At 47.5% G+C, this 18,987-nt stretch overlaps 1 protein-coding gene across 1 annotated transcript in view; it reads right to left on the bottom strand.

Annotated features, from left to right (window-relative positions):
• LOC147901544 (beta-glucosidase 4-like) overlaps positions 1-18,987 on the bottom strand; it is a 159,860-nt gene that overhangs the window by 32,576 nt on the left and 108,297 nt on the right. The window contains exons 10-11 of the mRNA XM_087375354.1: positions 5,746-5,777; positions 5,385-5,487 (exon numbers count right to left, since the gene is read on the bottom strand). Coding sequence (XP_087231480.1) covers positions 5,385-5,487; positions 5,746-5,777 — 135 coding nt within the window. The remainder of the gene's footprint in view (positions 1-5,384; positions 5,488-5,745; positions 5,778-18,987) is intronic.

The following is an 18,987-nucleotide window of genomic DNA, read 5'->3' on the forward strand; positions in this document are numbered from 1 at the left end:
GAAGCAGGCCGCCACGGACTTCTCCCAGACATCCATTTATGGGAGAGTCATTGGCTACTCCCCTTCACGAGCAGACATCAGGGACTGGTTGTAGTCCACCCTCTACCTTGAGGACAGTCACATCGAGTGAGGGATCCCGTATCGGCATCCTCAATATCTATGCCCCGACCGATCTCAGACGGAGAGCCGCTTTTTGGAGATCCTTGACAAACTTGTTGCCAGAGATGGACTCTTGGATTGTAAGAGGGGACTTCAACAACCTTGAGACCCTAGAGGATCAGCAGGGACGGGGCCCAGAGTTCCTCGGTATAGCTCAGGCAGAGCAGGCAGATTGGGATTCCTTCCTATTCGCAGTGGGAGGTCGGGACAGCTGGAGGGAGCCTTCCTTTCGCAGATGGACAGGGAGTTTGGACTTCTCTTGGGGTTACAGGAGGGAGGGAGGCAGACTTCTGGAGCGGCTGGACCGTTTCTATGTTAGCGATTGGGCGCTTGGCAGAGATGGAGAGTCAGGAGTGGTTCCAGGGACGACACTCTCAGACCATGCCCCAGTCATGCTAGTCCTGGACTCAGCCTCTCACTCCTCACCTCCACACTCATGCCGGATCCCAGACTCCATCTACTCCAGAGCAACGGTTCACAGAAGGATAGTGGACCTGTGGGAGCAGGATTGGGACCCCACCGGGGATATGGCAGCACAGGTAGCTCAGGCGCTTGCTGAGTCTAGCCTCATCTGTCAGCAGGAGGCGATTCAGGTCAGGCAGCAGTGTTGGGCGAAGGAGAGGGGTCTCAGACGAGATCTCGCTTCGATTCAGCGGATGCAGCAGTCTTCTCCAGGCTCTGAGGAGCTCAGACAGCAGGAGGTTCGGGCCCGAGCCATGTTAGAGGAGATCACCCAACGTCACTCAAAGTTCTCATTTCATGCTTCCAAGTCCTTTTGGGCTAGGAAAGGCGACAGGATGTGCAGAGAGTTCTTCAGGACTCATGGACAGAGGTCAACAGGGGAACAGCTCCGATCTCTTAGAGTGCAGGATGGTAGTGTCAGGACAGATCCAAACGAGGCGGGACTTGGCGACAGATTTCTATAAATCATTGTTCCAGCAGGAGCCCCAGACCCTCGTGGCCGCCTATGCAGGGAGGAGGTGTGGAGGTCTACACCGCGACTCGTGCAGCCTAGCATGAGTGACTCCCTTCTCGCCCCTTTCACCGTGGCAGAGATGCAGGATTCAGTGAGCGCTATTGATGGGCAGAAATGCCCAGGTGAGGATGGCCTCTCCAGAGCTTTCTTCACCACCTTTTGGGAGCAGATCCACCGGCCCTTGCTAGCAGCCTTCCAGCATATCTTCTCCAGCGGGCAGATGCCAGAGAGCCTTGCGACAGGCTTGATTTGCCTCATCCCCAAAGGGGGGGACCGTCAGGAGATCAGACAGTGGCGCCCTATCACCCTCCTCCCGACCGCCTACAAAATCCTCGCCAAGATGATCAGTAGCCGCATCCGCCCCCTGCTACACGACTTGATTCATGACACCCAGACTGGTTTTGTCCAACATCGCAGCATTTTGGACAACATTTTCACTTTCTCAGAGGCGACGAAATGGGCCCAACACAGTGGCCAGCACCTTGCCATACTCCTTCTCGACTTTGAGAAGGCGTACGATAGGGTAGACTGGTCCTTCTTGGAAGGTACACTCTCTCGGTTCGGTTTCCCGGACGAGTGGATCAGAGGTATTGCTAGCCTCTACAGGTCGGCCTCCAGCCGGGTTATCATCAGTGGCAGGATGGGGGAGAGATTCACACTCGAGCACTCGGTGCGTCGGGGCTGTCTGCTAGTGCCCTACCTCTTCCTATTTTTTGCGGAGGCCATGACCCACTTCCTTCGACCCCGTACCACTGGTCTTCGCGGGATGCGTCTCCCTATTCGAGACGATGCAGAGCTTCTGGACTCCAAGTATGCAGATGACACAGCCCTATGTGTGCAGGATGATGTCGAGTCACTGGAGCGAGTGAGACTGTCCCTAGAGATTTTTTGCCTTGCGGCTGGGGCGAAAATCAACTGGCATAAGTCAGTTGGTTTTCTTACGGATCCGGGAGCCAGCTCACACTGGGTATCTTCCTAGGGTTTCGCTGGATCCCTAGAGGACAGACGACACGTTACCTAGGATTCCAGGTAGGGCTGGAGATCACGCTGGCTCAGCAGTTCTTGCCGGTCCTAGCCTCCATACGACGGAAGCTTGCTTTTTGGAGCACGGCTCGGCTATCCTTGGCAGGCAGGGCCCTTGTGGTCAACCAGGTCCTTCTTGCCACTGCTTGGTATGTGGCCTCTTGCTGGTGTTTCTCGAGATCATGTGTAGCCCAGTTGAGGAGACTGGTGCGGAACTTCCTCTGGTCTGGTTCAAACGGTTCCAGCACCACCAGAGCCAGGGTCGCCTGGCAGACGGTCATTCTCCCCCAGACAGAGGGCGGCCTTGGCATCATAGATCCAGAATTGCAGAGTCAGGCACTACTTGGCAAGTTAGTCATCCGCGGTCTGACCCTGGGAGGGCAGACGTGGAAGCTCTTGCTTCAGCATGGTCTCAGCGCGTGTACCCCCCAGAGAGGGGGTGTTTGGCAGCCATCTATCCGGTGGATCTTCACTTCTGTCCCTTTGACTCAGCCCCGTTCCCCCTTCCTCCGTAGCCTCGTCTCGGTCTGGAGGAAGTTGCGACATAGCCTCTCCCAGGTTCCCCCTAGCTGCCGAGAGGAAATAGACAGACAGCCCCTGATCTGGAGTAGCCAGGTGACATACAGGTCGCCAGCTTGGAGAGAGATCCCATATCCCTTGGGCGCTCTGGGCGCGTGGGCCCGCGCGCTCGCTCCGGGTTTGAAGGGACGTCTACAGCCAGCTGAGCCCTGGTGAGCTGGCAGCAGCAGTAGGTACAGCACGTGGGATCCAGGCTCGGCGAGCGGAGAGCCCTGGCGAGCTGGCAGCAGCAGTAGGTACGGCACGTGGGATCCAGGCTCGGCGAGCGGAGATTGATGCTGCCATTCCTGCAGGTTGGAGGATTCCCATGGTCACCGGACAGCTCTTCCCGGGAGATGAGAGGTGGCTAGGACAATTCACTCCACAAGGCATTCCTTTGGTGGTTGCAGGCCTTTTCTCGGACTCCTCGATACACTTCTTCTCCGTCGCCGATGATAGCCGCCTATAGAGCAGAGAGGCAGTGATCGACCCCCAGCTTCCCTGGTAGCGCCTTCGCATTGTAGGGCTGCAAGGGAAGACGTGGCATATAGACCCCCTGATTATGCAGGACCAGGATTGGAGACTCTGGATATGGGAGGGCCGTTCCTTGACAGAGGTGGAGTGGGACCCAGGGGAGTGGCGCTGGCCACCATTGGAGACCTCAGAGAACCCTACCCCCTTCTTCTCTTACAGTGCGCATACGGGTAGGCATGCTCTTGGGGATCTCCAGCGCGGGCTACCCACACAGGCACATAGTTGGTATGCCCAGGGAATATCTCTGGTCTTTCTTCGCACTTTCTGGAAGACTCTTTGGGCTAGCTGGCGGCCGAGAAAGATCTCTTACTTCCTTTGGATGGTGGCACACAAGGGGCTACCAGTTGGCAGCTGGCTGAGGCAGATGGGGCAAGAGGGGCACTGCCAGATGTGCTTTCAGGAGGAGTCGTCCCTGAAGCACTGCCTTTGGAGCTGCTCACATGCGCAGACAGTTTGGAAGGGAGCCATGGGGATCTTAGCGAGGGCTGCACCGGAGCTAGGACCGATCACTTGGGGAGCCGTTTGCTGGTGCAGCACTGAGATGGGGCATCACTTGGCTTATGAGTTCTCTAGGCAGGATCCTGTCTTCTTCATCACGCAGGCCACTTGGGCATACATGGACAGCTTCCCTTGGCAGTTTGGGAGATCATAGGGAGCATTGCAGGCTGGCATGTTTGGACTTCCAGATGCACGCAGACCGTAGGAGATCAGACTTCTGCTGCTACCCAGACCCTAGCAGACATTTGGAGCACGATCGTTCACACGCTCAAGGGTCAGTGGGATCAGATTCAGGGGGAGTCTCGGCAGGGAAGGAAAAGAGACGGCGCTTCCTTCATGACTGGGACCACCGGGAGTTGTTCTTCCAGCACTCTGCTCAGAGTCTTCAGTGGCATTACGCCCCCCCACCGTGGCTGTTTGTCCACTCTCCGATGATTATGCCCTGAGAGGCTTGTAATTAGCATTTTGGCTCCTCGGGCTGTATCCATTTTGTGATAGCAGCCTGCTGGCCTTTAGGCCTTCTTGTACTCTCACTTTCAAGTAATATAACTAGCACTACTTTTTGCACAAAAAAAAAAGAGTTATCATCAGTAGATGTGTCCTTACACAAAACAATACTCTCCCAAGAGTTGTCATCAGTAAATTAGTACTTCCAGTTGATAAGAAGTTAATGGACCACGCTATTCTGAGAGGTCTCTCCTTATAATCTAAAATTGCTTCTAGCTCATGGGGAATAGATACTAGCACATCTTGTTATTGGACAAACTTCTCTTCTGAAACTAAGCTATCAGTTGTGCCTAATTTCTTCTAGATGTCTGGTATGCAGAGTTTACTGAGGCTCATGATAGGCAAGGAGGGAGCCGCATGGGCTAAACAAGGTGGTGGAAAGGAGGAGCAGGGGATAGGAGGGAAGGGGAGGACCAAGGTCCAAGTTGGATAAAGAGAGGCTGAGGGGTTGAAAGGACTAGTAGGACAGCTGCAAAGAGCTGAGTGGCATGGAGGGAGAGAGGCATTGTGGGAAGGCATTTTGAAACAACCAGTAGGACAGCTGCAAAGAGCTGAGTGGCATGAGGAGGAGCATGCCTATGATGAAACCGGTGCTCCTATAGCCAAGTTGACCTTCATCAGTCTCACTCTTATTTCTCTTTTCTCTTGCAGCAACTAATGGGTAGAAGATCTAACATATGGGTGTCAAAACATCCTTCCTAACTATTGCTCTCCAAGAAGAGGTCTTTGTGCAGCAGCCCCAATGTGGTGTCCAAACTTAAAAAGGTTCTCTTCTAGGTTTGTTTTCAAAGTTCATATATAGAATTACGGCAGGCCAAAACATAACAGCTTAGTCAATAGGAGACACCTGCACAAATCCTTGGGAGGAAAGAATAACATATTGTTAAAAGAAAAAATTCCTCTGAGATTTGAAATGTCTCACCTTTACTGTGTCAATGATCCTCCCAGCCATGTAGTAAATTTGACAGAGGAGGAGAGACTTACAATAGTTACTACTATCCTTTTCTTGCAATACAATTAGCTATGCATTACGACTTAAAATAGCGACCCTTGTTTCTTATAAATTGCATAGAAATCGTTCTTTGTCCTTGCATCTCAAAATGGACAGGGATTTGAACCAACGGCTTACCATTCTCTGTTACAAAAATGGGAGGTTTGTTGTATCTTTGTGCTATCCACAACAACTCCTTTTTGATGCCCCAAGGAACAACATACAGCCATTCAGATGCAGCCTGAGTAAAAGTATTATAAGAATTAAGATAAAGCATGAAGATGGAGGAGGTCAAGCAACTCCCTACAAACAGAAACCATGCACAACCGCAACACCTCCTGTAAACCAGTGCCACTTGATTATCAGGTACTTGTAGGCGTACTTCTTCAAACTAGAAAACATTTTTTTCCCCAGAAAATTCAAACTAGGAAACATAAACACAGGCCACATTTTTGAGTCGATTCAGGCAGACTGAAGTTTGCACTGTGTTAGGGTGTACCCTTTCTCCAATTGGTTTTCCATCCACCTCATCTGCACATAGGCTGAGACGTGTTAAGCATAAACAGTTATGAAGAAAGAGACACAATCTAAACTATTGCATTACTTGTTTAGGCACACAATGACAACTGTTGAGATCAGACCTGTGTGTGTCAGCGCTGATATAAGTTACAAGGAGACAGAAGAACAGTGAAGAAAGAGAACATTTGAGCATAGGGGCTGTGGAAATCAAAAGTTCCATAACTTCAAGCCGATGATTAAAGGTGGTGCTCAAAGTTGACATTCAGAGTTCTTCAGTTATCTACCAGCTTGCAACTTTTAACCTTGCATGAGAGATGCTGAGCAGGGCTGCAACGTGATATTTGTACATCCAGTCCAAGGACCCTTTATCATCTTCATCTTCCCTACATTCTTATGATATTCATCTTTCTTATATTTGTACATTCCAGTCCAAGGACCCTGTAACATTTTCATCTTCCCTAGATTCTTATGAGTTCAATGTTAGTGAAAGAGATGCATGTCTTCTATCACATTTGACCGGTGGGGGGATGCTTATATAGAAAGAAAACATTGTATGGTAAGCCCCAATCTCACATAAAAGACAACAAGGCCTTCCTCCAAGGTGATAGTAATAGGATGACAGATAAGCAATAATCACCCTACGCATGCTTCTCCTAGGAAGCAGGTGCCACTTGAGTGAGGAAAAATGTAGAGAAAATGCTTTGCACTTTCATCTCCTAGAGCTTGTTGTGAGTTATTTGTATCCTTTGGGACGATGGAGGAGAGACATTCTTTATGAGGTTGTAGAGGGTTGGAGACTAGTCAGACTAGACAAAGCAAAAGCCAGTTGAAGATGCTATTCTCCCTATGATTAGGGTTGTTGGGGTCAGCAATGGCCGATGATACATAGATCCTCACCCCTCTCTTGTCATAGGTAATCCATGGCGTCTTTGGGTTGGATGATGGATGCCCTCTCTAGCACCTACCATGGGGTCCACTAGGGTGGCGATGAAATGATGTAGTATCTCCCAATAGGACACTCTCCTTTGACTACATAGTCACGAGAGTCCAAAAGTGGAGCCTGTAGAGGATACCCACCCGAAGAGCACACTCGGAGAGCTTTGGCAACACATTGCCCATCCAAGTTCATTTCTAGAGGCAATTTTGGAGGTCCTGCCAAAAGGGACATATTTCAATGTTCTTCCGGCTCTTCCAATATGGAGGACTCTTGATCTATACCTAGAGACAAGCCTTTGGTGGGGATTTCAGACGCCCATGATACATCGCAGCATTAGTTCATTCAGCATTGCATTTGGTGCTGCAGAGAGGCTCAGAGGATTGGAAAGGCATTGCACACTTGCTTGGTAGAATGAGCAGAGGTACTTACTACATCACTTGGGGCTTTGTGGCATGGCTTACATAGTTGGTCCTTATATTTTTTTATGAGGGAGTAGATTTTGAGAGGGCCATTTTGATCCATAGAAAAGTCCCTCAGCTATCACCCTAGATGCTGTACTAGTCCAATATGCATAGATCTCACTCTCCTTTTGAAGATCCGGAATGGGATATTGACAAAGGATTTGATGGAATTTCAACCCACCATCACCTGGAGCCAGCCATGTCAAAAATTATAGACCAAACCATTGTATTCTTGAAATGAATGCCAAGAGGTCAACTAAAGGACAAGTTCTAGAAAAGGATGCATGGTGAACCAGTGCTTACCTTTCTAACAATTAGAATGACTAGCATGCTACCAAAGAGGCCAATGATACTAGACCAAAGGGTAATCACCACGTGACTGAAGAGGCCTATGACACCAATGTGATCGTCAGATGGGGTGACCGCCATGTGATCAAAGAGACCCATGACACCAATGTTACTGACAAATGGGGTGACCACCATGTGACCAAATTGGCCGATGACAGTAGCAAAGAGTGAAGAGAAAGCTTACGCGGGTCACAAGACATCAATAAAACTAGAGGTGGGATGAGTATCAAGTGACCAGAAGGGTGCAAATGACATTAATGAAAGTGAGAAAGTACTTCACGACATGCAATAAGCTGGTCACTCCAAAGAAGTGATAAATTTTGAAACAAAACTCACCAATACTCCACAAGCTATGGATGCCTATAATTCATATAGAGTGGACGATGCAGAAGACCTTGGCTTGCTTGAACTCATTACACTTCTTGGGACTGCCTACAAGACTCTAGTTAAGGCTTTGGCTTTGCACCTTAGACCCCTTCTTCCTGACATCATCCGAGCCACTCAGATAGGCTTTGTCTAGGATCATTGCTTGGACAATGTGTTCATTTTTTGGGACCTCACACACTCGGCACAGGAAGCTAGCACAATATTGTTGTCCTACTTCTCAATTTAAGAAGACATATGACAGAGTTGGCTGGAGTTTCCTAGAGGGCACAGTAAGAAGACTTGGTTCCAGTGACATATGGATTATGGTATCCTCCTTTTCACAATTGGCTAGTAGGATTGTGTTATGTGGAACACGAGATCCTGCATTCCAACTGTCCAGAACAGTTAGATAAGAATGCGCCTTTGCTACATATCTTTCTCTTTTTGTAGCTAGGGCTATGGGCTACTTCTTGCAGCCTACCATTCATGGGAAACTAGGGCTATCTCTTTCGATTAGGCAGAGTAGGAGCTGTTAGATGCTGAGTTAGCAGATGGCACGTCAATCAAAGTTAGGGGAGATCAGCACAGTTTTTGGTAACTACTGCCACATTCATTGACAAGTTCTGCCTAGCCTCAGGAGGACTTGATAATTGGAATAATCCAAAGGTATTTCGATAGGTGTTGTGAAGCATGCTCCGATTTGGGGTGTTGGCAAAGGTTTTGCTTGGGTTCCCACAGGAAATTCCACTAGATATCTTAGCTTTCTTGTTGGGGTAGGTGTGTCTCTAGTTTAGCAATTTGCACATGTGTTGGAGAGCATACGAACAAAGCTTAGCATTTCGGAACACTACTTTCCTTGGCTGGTAGACCATTGGTGCTCAACCAGCTACTTCTAGCTAACATGTGACATGTGGCCTCTTGTTGGTGTTTCCATGTAGACAGCATTAGACAAGTGAGGAGGTTGCTCATGAATTTCCTATGGAGTGGAGGGAATGGTTCAGTGGAAACCAAAGCCAAAGTATCTTGGGACACTATCAATCTTCCTACATCACAGGGTGGACTGGGATTCTTGATCCAGAGCTTCAGAGCAAGGCACTCGTAGTCAAGATTGTTGTTAGAGGCTTGCCCCCAGGGGAGCAGCAATAGAAGCAATTCTTGCTTCATGGTATTCTTCAGTGCACACCACGAGCAGCTGGGTAGTGGTTAGGGAGTGTCGTTGGATTTGCATGGTGGACCATCATTGTCAGCCCAGTTCCCCGATGGTGACATATGTGAACCCATTGAGCTATTGTTACATCAACGATAATCTGTTTTAGTATTACCTCTAGGAGAGATGCCTTGGGTTATAAGATAAGAGTAAGACAATGCTCAATGGTAGTTGCTTCAGAGGAGACAAGAGTACAGTAAACCCGGTAGTCAATGAAGAACTTTTCTTGGTGACATCTCCATGTGTTACTGGGGTAAAGTATGCTGACCTTAGTGTTTCAACATGCATGTCTAACATTGAGACGCCTACACGCAGAGAGGTGCGAGAGTGGATCCAGGCGAGCTTGACATTAGAGGGCGACCACATCCAAGAGGTCACCATCTATGGAAGAGGAGTTTTCCTCATCCAGCTGAGCTCCCCCGATACTACCTCGACACTCGTAGAGCAGAGTCCCATCCTCCTTGGCCCACATCTAGTTTACCTCTTTCCTTGGTATCATGGCTTTACAATGGAGAACATGGACACGACAGACCATGTTTCTCATTTTTCGGTTACGCTCTGCTTCCCAAGCCTCCCCAAGGAGTATCGAGCCATCCTCCCCTCCATTGGTCAAGCATTTGGCACCGTGCTCGAGTCCCCGCTAGAGTCAGCCACCTTAGTTGTAGCAGATGTTTGGGTCCCCACGATCAAATTAGTGGTTGAGAGCCCAAAGTCCCTCCCAAAGTTGATCCTCCTAGAGACCCTCGAAGGGGGCACACTTTGCCAGCGAGTGGAGATTTCTGGGTTACTAGGCCAGTGTCTTCGGTGTAGACAGATGGGTCACCTAGCCACAGATTGCCCCTGTGGCCATGGCCGAGCGCCTCCCCCCCCACCCCCGCAGAGTAAGCAGAGCTAGTAGACCAGAGTCCCACGCCCCCTCAAATAGGAGCAGCAGGAATCGCAGACCCACTGGGTGACTCCCTTAGAAGGGGACTGGACCCAGGTTAAAAAGAAAAAGAAACCAAGCAAACAGGCTTGCAAGCACCATAGACAGAGAGCCAAGTGCAGAGAGAGAGACAAGGTTGTGCGCGAGGCACCTGAGAAAGAGCAGTAGCAACAGCAGGAGCCCTTGTGAGGGGATCCACCTCCCTCAGCGGAAGGGGCCACCGCCCAGCCTGATGATCCTCATGTGATAGAGGTTTAACGTCCACATCCACCCTTGCATTAGCAGCGAGCCCTAGGAGCTCCTGATGAGGCAATGGCGTACTGTAGCCAGATAGCAGCTGAGGAGGAGCGGATCTAGAGCCCCGGCAAGTCTCATCAGCAAGGGAAGCATATGATCGCCCCTTTCCTCCCCCTCCCCCTCCCCCTCCAGATCCCTCCAGCCCTTCCCCTCCACCCCCCCCCCCCCTCGGGTTCCCTCCTCCCCCCCTCGCCCCTCTTGCTATGATCACTCTCACCACCCGCCCCCTTCCCTCTGCCCTCCTACCCCTGCTGCCCCCCTCTCCACCTCCGTAGCAGGTTCCTCAGCCTCCCTCCCCTCCCCTACTCCGACACCCTTGCCAACAAGCAAGGGTAAGATGACGTCCTCTTCTGCTCCCTCACCGTAGCATCAAGCCCATTCGGGGAGGGAGCTAGAGGGACGGGGCTCGTCCTCCAGGGCAACAACGCCACACCTACAGCCTGGGCACCCCTTACCGAGGGACTTCTGAGGTTGGGACCCTGGAATTATCTGGAGATCCCGGACTTGACTCTGGCCTTGTTCCGAAACTTGTGGGAGAATATCTCCACCCCTTTCTGACTAGCATGCCAGGAGATTTTCGACATGGGCTCCCTCCCTCAGTCCTTGAGCAGGGGGTGGATTTGTTTGATCCTAAAAGGGGGAGATAGGTCAGACATCCGGCAGTGGAGATCGATCACTTTGCTTGATACCGCTTACAAGATCCTCGCCTAGGTCTTGAGCTTGCAGTTACGGCCCCATCTTACTGACATCATCCACGACACACAGATGAGGTTTGTCCAGGAGCGGTCGCTGGCATGAGGTTTGTCCAGGAGCGGTTGTATTTAGCTCAAGGTTGCACTAATTTTACTTTTTTAAGGGTTTTTATTGAAACAAGTATTTTAAAAAATTAGGGTTTTTGTCCCTATATAAGAGAATGCGCCCTCATTTTCATTTCACTATATAAAGAGCTCTCCACTCCCACACCACCCACTTGCCCCTAAGATTTCCAGATCTTCTTGTGCCTTCTTCTGTCCCTCTTGCTCCCTGTCTGGCTTCCGGATTGTTGGCAGTTTCTCCCTTTGACGGGGATCATCGAGGGGAGAGGGGGGGGCTATCACTCTTTGTCTTTGAGTTTGGAGGTGGGTCTGGCTGTGCCAGTCTTCGTGGTGCCTTGATCTTGGATCTAGCCATGGGAGATGGAGAGAGTGTGTAAGAGCTGTCCTTCTCTTGGATTTTGAGAAGGCCTACGACATGGTGGAGTGGTCCTTCCTGAAGGGCACTATGCGGAGATTGGGTTTCTCAAACAGATGGGTCAGAGGAGTTTCGGCATTATATGTAGGGAGCTCTAGTCGAGGACACACGGGCAAGGCCTTTCCTCTCTCTCGCTCGGTCTGCCAGGGCTGCCCACTCGCTCCCTTCCTCTTCTTGTTCGTGGCGAAGGCTTTGGGCTACTACTTGAGATCACAGGTGGCGGGCCTCACAGGGTTGAGGCTCCCAATCCGATAGGAGGAGGAGCTGGTTGACTCCGAGTTTGCAGATGACACGGCCTTGTATGTTGAGGGCACCACAGCGAGTTTGGAGAGAGTCAGGGGAGCCTTGGCTATCTATTGCGAGGTCTCAGGTGCGCGGGTCAACTAGACAAAGTCTATAGGTTTCTTGGGGCTGCATGGGCTTGCCACGTGGCAGCCCTTGCCTTGGGTTGCTCCCAAGGGCCTTCAATTGCCCCTAGGCCCCCTCTAGTGGGGCCTTTTTAAAAAGCCCACCAATGACCAACTTGAAAATCCTAAGGTCCTTTGGGCCCCTCTTGGCCCTAGACCCTTCATTTTCCCCCAAGGCACAAATGCTAGGGGTTCTAGCACATCGAGTAACCCTTGACCTCGCCCCTTGTTTTCCCAAGGTCCTGCCCACATGCAGGCCAACATGCATGCGCCAAAAATCACGCCCTCGCGACATGTAGGCAGAAGCAGAAAGAGGAGAGATGTAGAGCAGGTGGGATAAAAACAGGTAGGCAGCAACGGAATAGGAGTACGGGCAAGGGCGGAGAAGAACCGCACAGTAGTACAGATGTACTAGAGGCTAAATAAAGGCGGAGGGAGATGCGAAGCAAAGGCAGAAAAGGATGAAGTAGCAGCAGCTCAGTTCGCTCCTGTTTTGAGTCCTTTCAAGTGTTGGCTGCATACTTGATGATGAGGCTATTGTGATGAAAGATGCAGCCTTATTCAAGCTGCAGTCCTTTTAGGTTGGGTAAATTAGTCTCTATCAACTTATGGATAGCAAACCTGCTCACTTGAGTGTGCTCGCTTTATGGACGCTCTAAAACACGTTAGTGCAGGTTTCCGTATAAAAGCCAACTAACTGTGCTCTACCAGTGTATCTAGGATTATCCTTGTAGCACTCTTTCTTAGCACTAGTCCTAACCTAGTAGCTTTTCCTTTGATAAAACACTTTGTCAAGTCTGCTTGATGATGGACATATTCAAATGACTACTTTAATACGACTTCAAAATGAACATTTTGTCACACTTCCTTAGCATTGGAGCTAGGACCTAGGAAGTGTCCACATTGCCCAACCTCAGAGGACATAAACCAATGGTTTGTTAGTTGTAGAGTTGCAAGGGAGGCTTGGATAGAAGCATGGGTGTAAAACGAAACGAACAAAACTGAAGATCTGAATCCACTACTCAAGATCACCGGCAAAGGTGCTTGCTTTTACCACCCAGCCAACCTCTTCGTAGCATGAACGTAAGATTGCACGCTTTTCCTTCCTACATGCATACAACAGAGCCCCCAGCTCCCTAGAGGGTTCTCTTGCCACATGCCAACATTTTGAGGCCTGCTCTTGGTACACCATTTACCCCTCTCTTGGAATACATTTAATACACCTGCCCCTTGTCTTTTATACATATTTGGTGCACCTAAGCCCCTAGCCTTAGAACCACCTAGTCTACACCATTTCACCCTCACCAAGGACCTTGACATTGATTCCTTTAACCAGATACTTGAAGCACAATGAAATATAATACAAAAGTTGGTCCTCTAAAAGAAAATATCATTGACCCTTCCAAGGTCATGTTATCTTAGCATGAGCATAACATTCCTTCCCTCTTCAGGTATCAGTGTCCTCCAAGAGAAAATCTGGGAATGCTCTCCGCATCTGGTATACGGATTCCCAAGTAGCCTCAGATAGAGGTAAACCATGCCATGTAATCAACACTGCGGGTATCTTCGGATTGCATACTTGCATTGTTCCTCGGTCCAGGATTCTTATTGGTTTGCGCCTTGCATTATCCTCTATCTCTTGAAACAAGACAACACCCTTGATTACTCAGTCACCTGGGTGTAAAAACTTCTTTAAACGAGAAGCATGAAACACTAGGTGCATCTTACAACCTTATAGTAATTCCAATTTATGGACCACCTTGCCTATTCTTTTGAGAACTAACCACATCCCAGTATATCGGGGTGATAACTTAGAACACTCTCCTGCAATCAAAGACTTAGTGTGAAGGAATTTTGAGAAAACTTTTTTCTCCTTAAATTCTCTAAAAGAGATGTTTTCATCCGCATATGCTTTAGCTCTATCCATAACATGGTGGATGTTAGCTCTCGCAAGTGCTAGCATCTCCCGCATCTAGTTTGCGGCACTATGCCCTTTCTAAGGTATTCCAACCGTAGTTGGATTTGCTCCTCTATAACCATAGTTCAGCTCGAATGGGCTCATTCCTGTAGAGGAATGTTTTCTATCATTGTAGGCAAATTTCAATAGTGGTAACCACTTGTCCCATGTATATTGCCTCAATGAAACATACGCTCTAAGCATATCCTCTAAAGTCAGGTTGACTATTTTCGTCTGACCATTCGTTTCACGAAGATTCCCACTACTCATTCCCAACTCAGTCCTTAGTGCCTCGAACACTGTAGTCCAAAAATGACTAGTAAATTTAGCGTCCATGTCTGACACTATGGATCTGGGTGATCCATGCAAACAAAATATATGTTTAATAAACAAATCCTACCACTTGTGGGGCACTAATAGACTCCCAAGTTGGAATGAAATGAGCCATCTTGGTAAGACGATCAACCACCACAAGAATAGAATCATATCCACTTTGTGTCGTAGACAGACCAACTATAAAGTCCATGGAAATGCTCTCCCATCTACCTAATGGTATTTCCAAGGGTTGTAATAGGCCAAGTGACTTCAGCCGCTCTGCCTTGCTCACTTGACACAAAAAACAACGTGTCACATATTCATAAATATGTTTTTCATTTTTTGCCAAAAGAAATCTCGCTTTATGAGATCATATGTCTCGCACATGGGCTATCATGGCATGTTGAACGACCCTCTACTTGAGATCATTTTGATTAGGTACTATTACCTTGCCATTTCATTTCAGCATATCATCCGCCGCTATGGTATATCTTGCATAGGTTTGGCCTTTTCTGGATGCCAGGTCATCCTTTTTCCCAGGTTTAAGCACATACGCCTTAAGCCAAGGGCTCTGGATGAACTCGTCCACTTTTTGAGTTTCTCTAATCTCGGTCATTAGAGCACTCTCTAATACCATGAAACTCATATTATGTATAATGCGTGACAACACATCAACAACTTTATTTGCCTTCCCTCTATGGTACCAAATCGTCAAGTTAAACTCATGCATGAGTTCTGCCCAGCTTGGCGGAATCACAAGTCAGGCTGTTTACAAAAATGTTTCAAAGTAGCATGATCTAAATCTACATAGAACTCTGAACCATACAAATAATGCCTAAATTTTTTAAAGCATGGACAATAGTGTACAACTCTAATTCATGAGTTGGCCAATTTGGTTGAGAGGGAGAAAGCTTCTTGCTTTCAAAGGCTACTGGCCTTGCCTCTTGGAGGGAAGCTGCTCCTACCGCAATGTCACTTGCATCAGTTTCTATGAAAAATGGTTTCTCGTGATCAATAATTTTTAACACCGGCCCTGAGACCACAGCTTGTTTTATGGCATTAAAACTTTTTTGTTGATTCTGCCCCCATATAAAAGGTACTTTATCTGACGTCAGATTAGTCCATGGCAATACTATCTTGGAATATCCTTTGATATGTCTTCGGTAGAATTGAACAAATCCCAAAAATGATCGCGAAGCTGAATCTGGGCTGAATCTGCCCCAGCTTGAGGTATTCCTCTAGTTGCCTTTACACCTCATCTTCTTCAGTAAAACTTAACCTATACAAAAACCTATTTACAGGTTCTCCACCGGGAATAACTTCAATCTTATGTTGAACATTCGGCTCTAGAGGTAAACCATAAGGCGACTCATTTCTAAGACAATCAGAGAACTCCTGTGCAACTTGATAAGTCAACTTGGTCATTTCCCCATCTTGGGTAACATCAGTGCTAGTCGATGGACCATCAATCGACTCTACTGACGCTATACAAAGAAACAAAAACTATTCTTGAGTTTTTTTAACTTCCATTACGGAAACTAACAGCAGTCCCTGAGGCAAATCCTTTTCACCTCGTAAGACATATAGTATATCGTTCATCTTGAATTAATAAAGGTGCTTTTTCCAATCAATGGCTGGATTCTTCTTAGAATGCCAAGCCTTTCCCAGGGCTATATCGGCATGAGAAAGTTTGTTCATTTCAAAGTACATCTTCTCCGCATAGTTTAGAATCCAAATTTCCAACTTGGTAACCCTTTGGGCCCATACTTGAACTTCCATCTGCCATCTTGACCGTATATGCATAGTCAGATAGGCTAGCCTTTAATTTCAGCCTCTTTACGAGCTTGGAGTTAACTACATTGTGTGCTGACATTGAATCAAACAACACAATGACGTCATGATTGGCCAGTTGTACTTTCATATTAATTAAATCCATATAATTAAAAGTTGTATATCCCGTTGCTGCGGGCTTAGATAAGATGTTAATAGGTGCACTGCTTACTAACGTAGCAACAGACACAATAAAACAGGTACTGACCTCTGAGAAGATCCCGCTAGCTAAATCTGCATTTGGTTAGCTCTGGGACTTCCCTCCATCTCCACCTCGCACTCTGAGATCACCATCTCAGCCATCCGACAATCCTTGTTCCGTGGACAATCTTTCCACACTGATGAGACTGAAGGCATCCAAAACACAAGCCTTCTCTCCTCGCTTTCTCTTTTTGTTGTAGGGTCAAAGAAGATTTTGACCAAGCCCGGGCTGCCATTGGAGTTTCTTTTCTTTTCACCCCAATAGTAATACTTGGTTTATCAGGAGTCTTAGTTGGCTTTGCTTGCTTGCTTGGCTTGGCCACTAGGCTATGAGACACTCCCTTTACTAACCCACTTCTTAAACCCACTCTTTCTACTCATACCAAGTCCCAGCTTGCACAAACCCACTTGGTTTGCTCCCTTTGGCATCCTCATAGTTTGAGGCTATGGCAATTGCTTTATCTAAAGTATTCGCGTACTTAGCCCGAACTTCCATCTTGATTCTATCATTCAATCCAAAAATGAAATCCTTTACTTGCACCGACTGAGGAAGAGGTTCATTAACATTCATTACACATTCTCTAAATTTATCAGTGTATTCAACTACTACCAAATTTCTCTGACGAAGGTTTCTGTACTAATCCCAAGCTTGGGATGCTTTGTCAAGGGATAAGAAATGTTTTCTAAATTCTTTCTTGAGCCCCTCCCAAGTAGTGGATGCTACTCCATCCCTTTGTTGTTTACTCCGCCATCTATTTGTTGCCTCGTTAAACATATGTGTGGCCTCGTGGATTTTCTTCATGTCATTCCTGATTTCGCAAATGGCAAATGCCTCTTCCCATTTGTGCAACCAGGCTTCTATGACATCAGTGCTACGGTCAATTATCCGACCAGAATACTTTTCTGGCCTATAATTGGCAATAGTAGGTATCTTAGCCCTCTTAGGCTCGACTGTATGAACAGTGGTTTCAGGCTCCATTAGAGCTTTTTCCTTATCCTCCCGGGATGGTCTTGTAGACATACTGTGAACCGTTTTCCTAAGTTCAGATTGCCCTGAGTTTGTGAGCCAGAATCTGTTGTAAGGCATTCTCTAATAAAGCAATCCTGTCTAATAGTGTGTGGGCTGCTGGGCGCGACAACTGTTGTGTCCGTCGGACTCCTGATTCCATGGGATCCACCTTTGAAGCCTCTTCTTCAACTTCCATTGCTATAGCTTTGCCTTTGTCCATAGAGTCTTAGGTTTTAAAAGATTTAACCTATCTCGGTTGGTTGAAGGTTTTTTATTAAAAAAAAACATTGTCTCAACACTGAAATTTTAAAGTGCACGTACCAACTCTAAAACCCCTTTCTATACCAGCATAATCCAAATATTCACAATTGATCAAAAACTTCAACCATAAAGCTGTAAATTCACATCCAAGGCTAATACTCTTTTCCCTATACTAGGGAAATACCTGCAATCTCAAATAACTAAAATCCTAAGGCAAAATGAGCTAGCATACATCACAATTGAATTACAAGGCATAGAAACCTCCCTGGTTATTTATGTTTCTCCACCTTGTACGCTAAATGTCTTTTTACCTCCTGTATCGTGTGTCGCTTCTTTCTAAGGTGGAAGTAGCACCAGCATTCTACACAGTGTACGATGAAACAATCTCCTTGTGGAATAACTCTTTACTTAAAATATGCATATGTCCTACTTAGCACCTGCTTCAAAGCGAATCAAAATCTCTGGCAACGACCAACAAACATTTGACGGATCTCTATGTGGTCAATCAGGTCACTTCCCATGATACATCATCAAAGCACCTCGTAGACCAGCCGACTGCCCGCCGCAACAATTGAGGTTCATCAACTAACACCCAACAATCAGCCCATCATAACCTGTTAGTACGAGACCTCCAGCCAACTCCTAAACAAAACCACACGCAGCTAGACGACAAAATGTGGTGAAGCAGCTTAGCTTCTACACCCAATTCGTGATGGGTCCCTAAGCAAGCCAAAGAAAAACTTTTTATGCTCCCTCTTCTGCAAAGAACCTCCCGAGAGTTACGTCACACCCATTATATTGAAGCTCGACAGACAAATGAAATACCAGCTCGTGTGCCCTCCACGAAATTAATCGTGACCTCTAGCAATTCATCATCAGCCTGGAAGATTTCCATCTAAATGCCCACGACATCATCTAGACCTAGCATACAGAGTTTTTTTCACGGTATGTCTAACGCAATGCATCTCTCGGGTGTTTACCAACCTTGAACCACACAACAATTGCCAATACCCTGCCGCTCTGATACCAAATGTAAAACGAAACCAACAAAACTGCAAAATCTGAATCTACTACTCAAGATCACAGGCAAAGGTGCTTGCTTTCACCACCCATCCAATCTCTACATAGCATGGACGTAACATTCAACGCTTTTCCTGCCTACATGCATACAACAAAGCCCACAGCTCCCTAGATGGTTCTACTTGCCACATGTCCACATTCTGAGGGCCGTACCCCAGATGGAGTACATTTAATACACTTGCCCCTTTGCTTTTACACATATTTGGTGCACCTAAGCCCCTAGCCTTAGAACCACCTAGTCTGCACCATTTCGCCCTCACCAAGGACCTTGACATTGACTCTTTAACCACATACTTGAAGCACATGAAATATAATACAAAAGTTGGCCCTCTTAAGGAAAATGTCCACTGACCCTTCCGAGGTCACATTATCTTGGCTTGAGCATAACAAT

The sequence above is a fragment of the Dipteris shenzhenensis genome, chromosome 5, assembly GCF_047967505.1.
Source record: "Dipteris shenzhenensis isolate YYH24624 ecotype China chromosome 5, Dip_SZ_1.0, whole genome shotgun sequence".
Classification (NCBI taxonomy): domain Eukaryota; kingdom Viridiplantae; phylum Streptophyta; class Polypodiopsida; order Gleicheniales; family Dipteridaceae; genus Dipteris; species Dipteris shenzhenensis.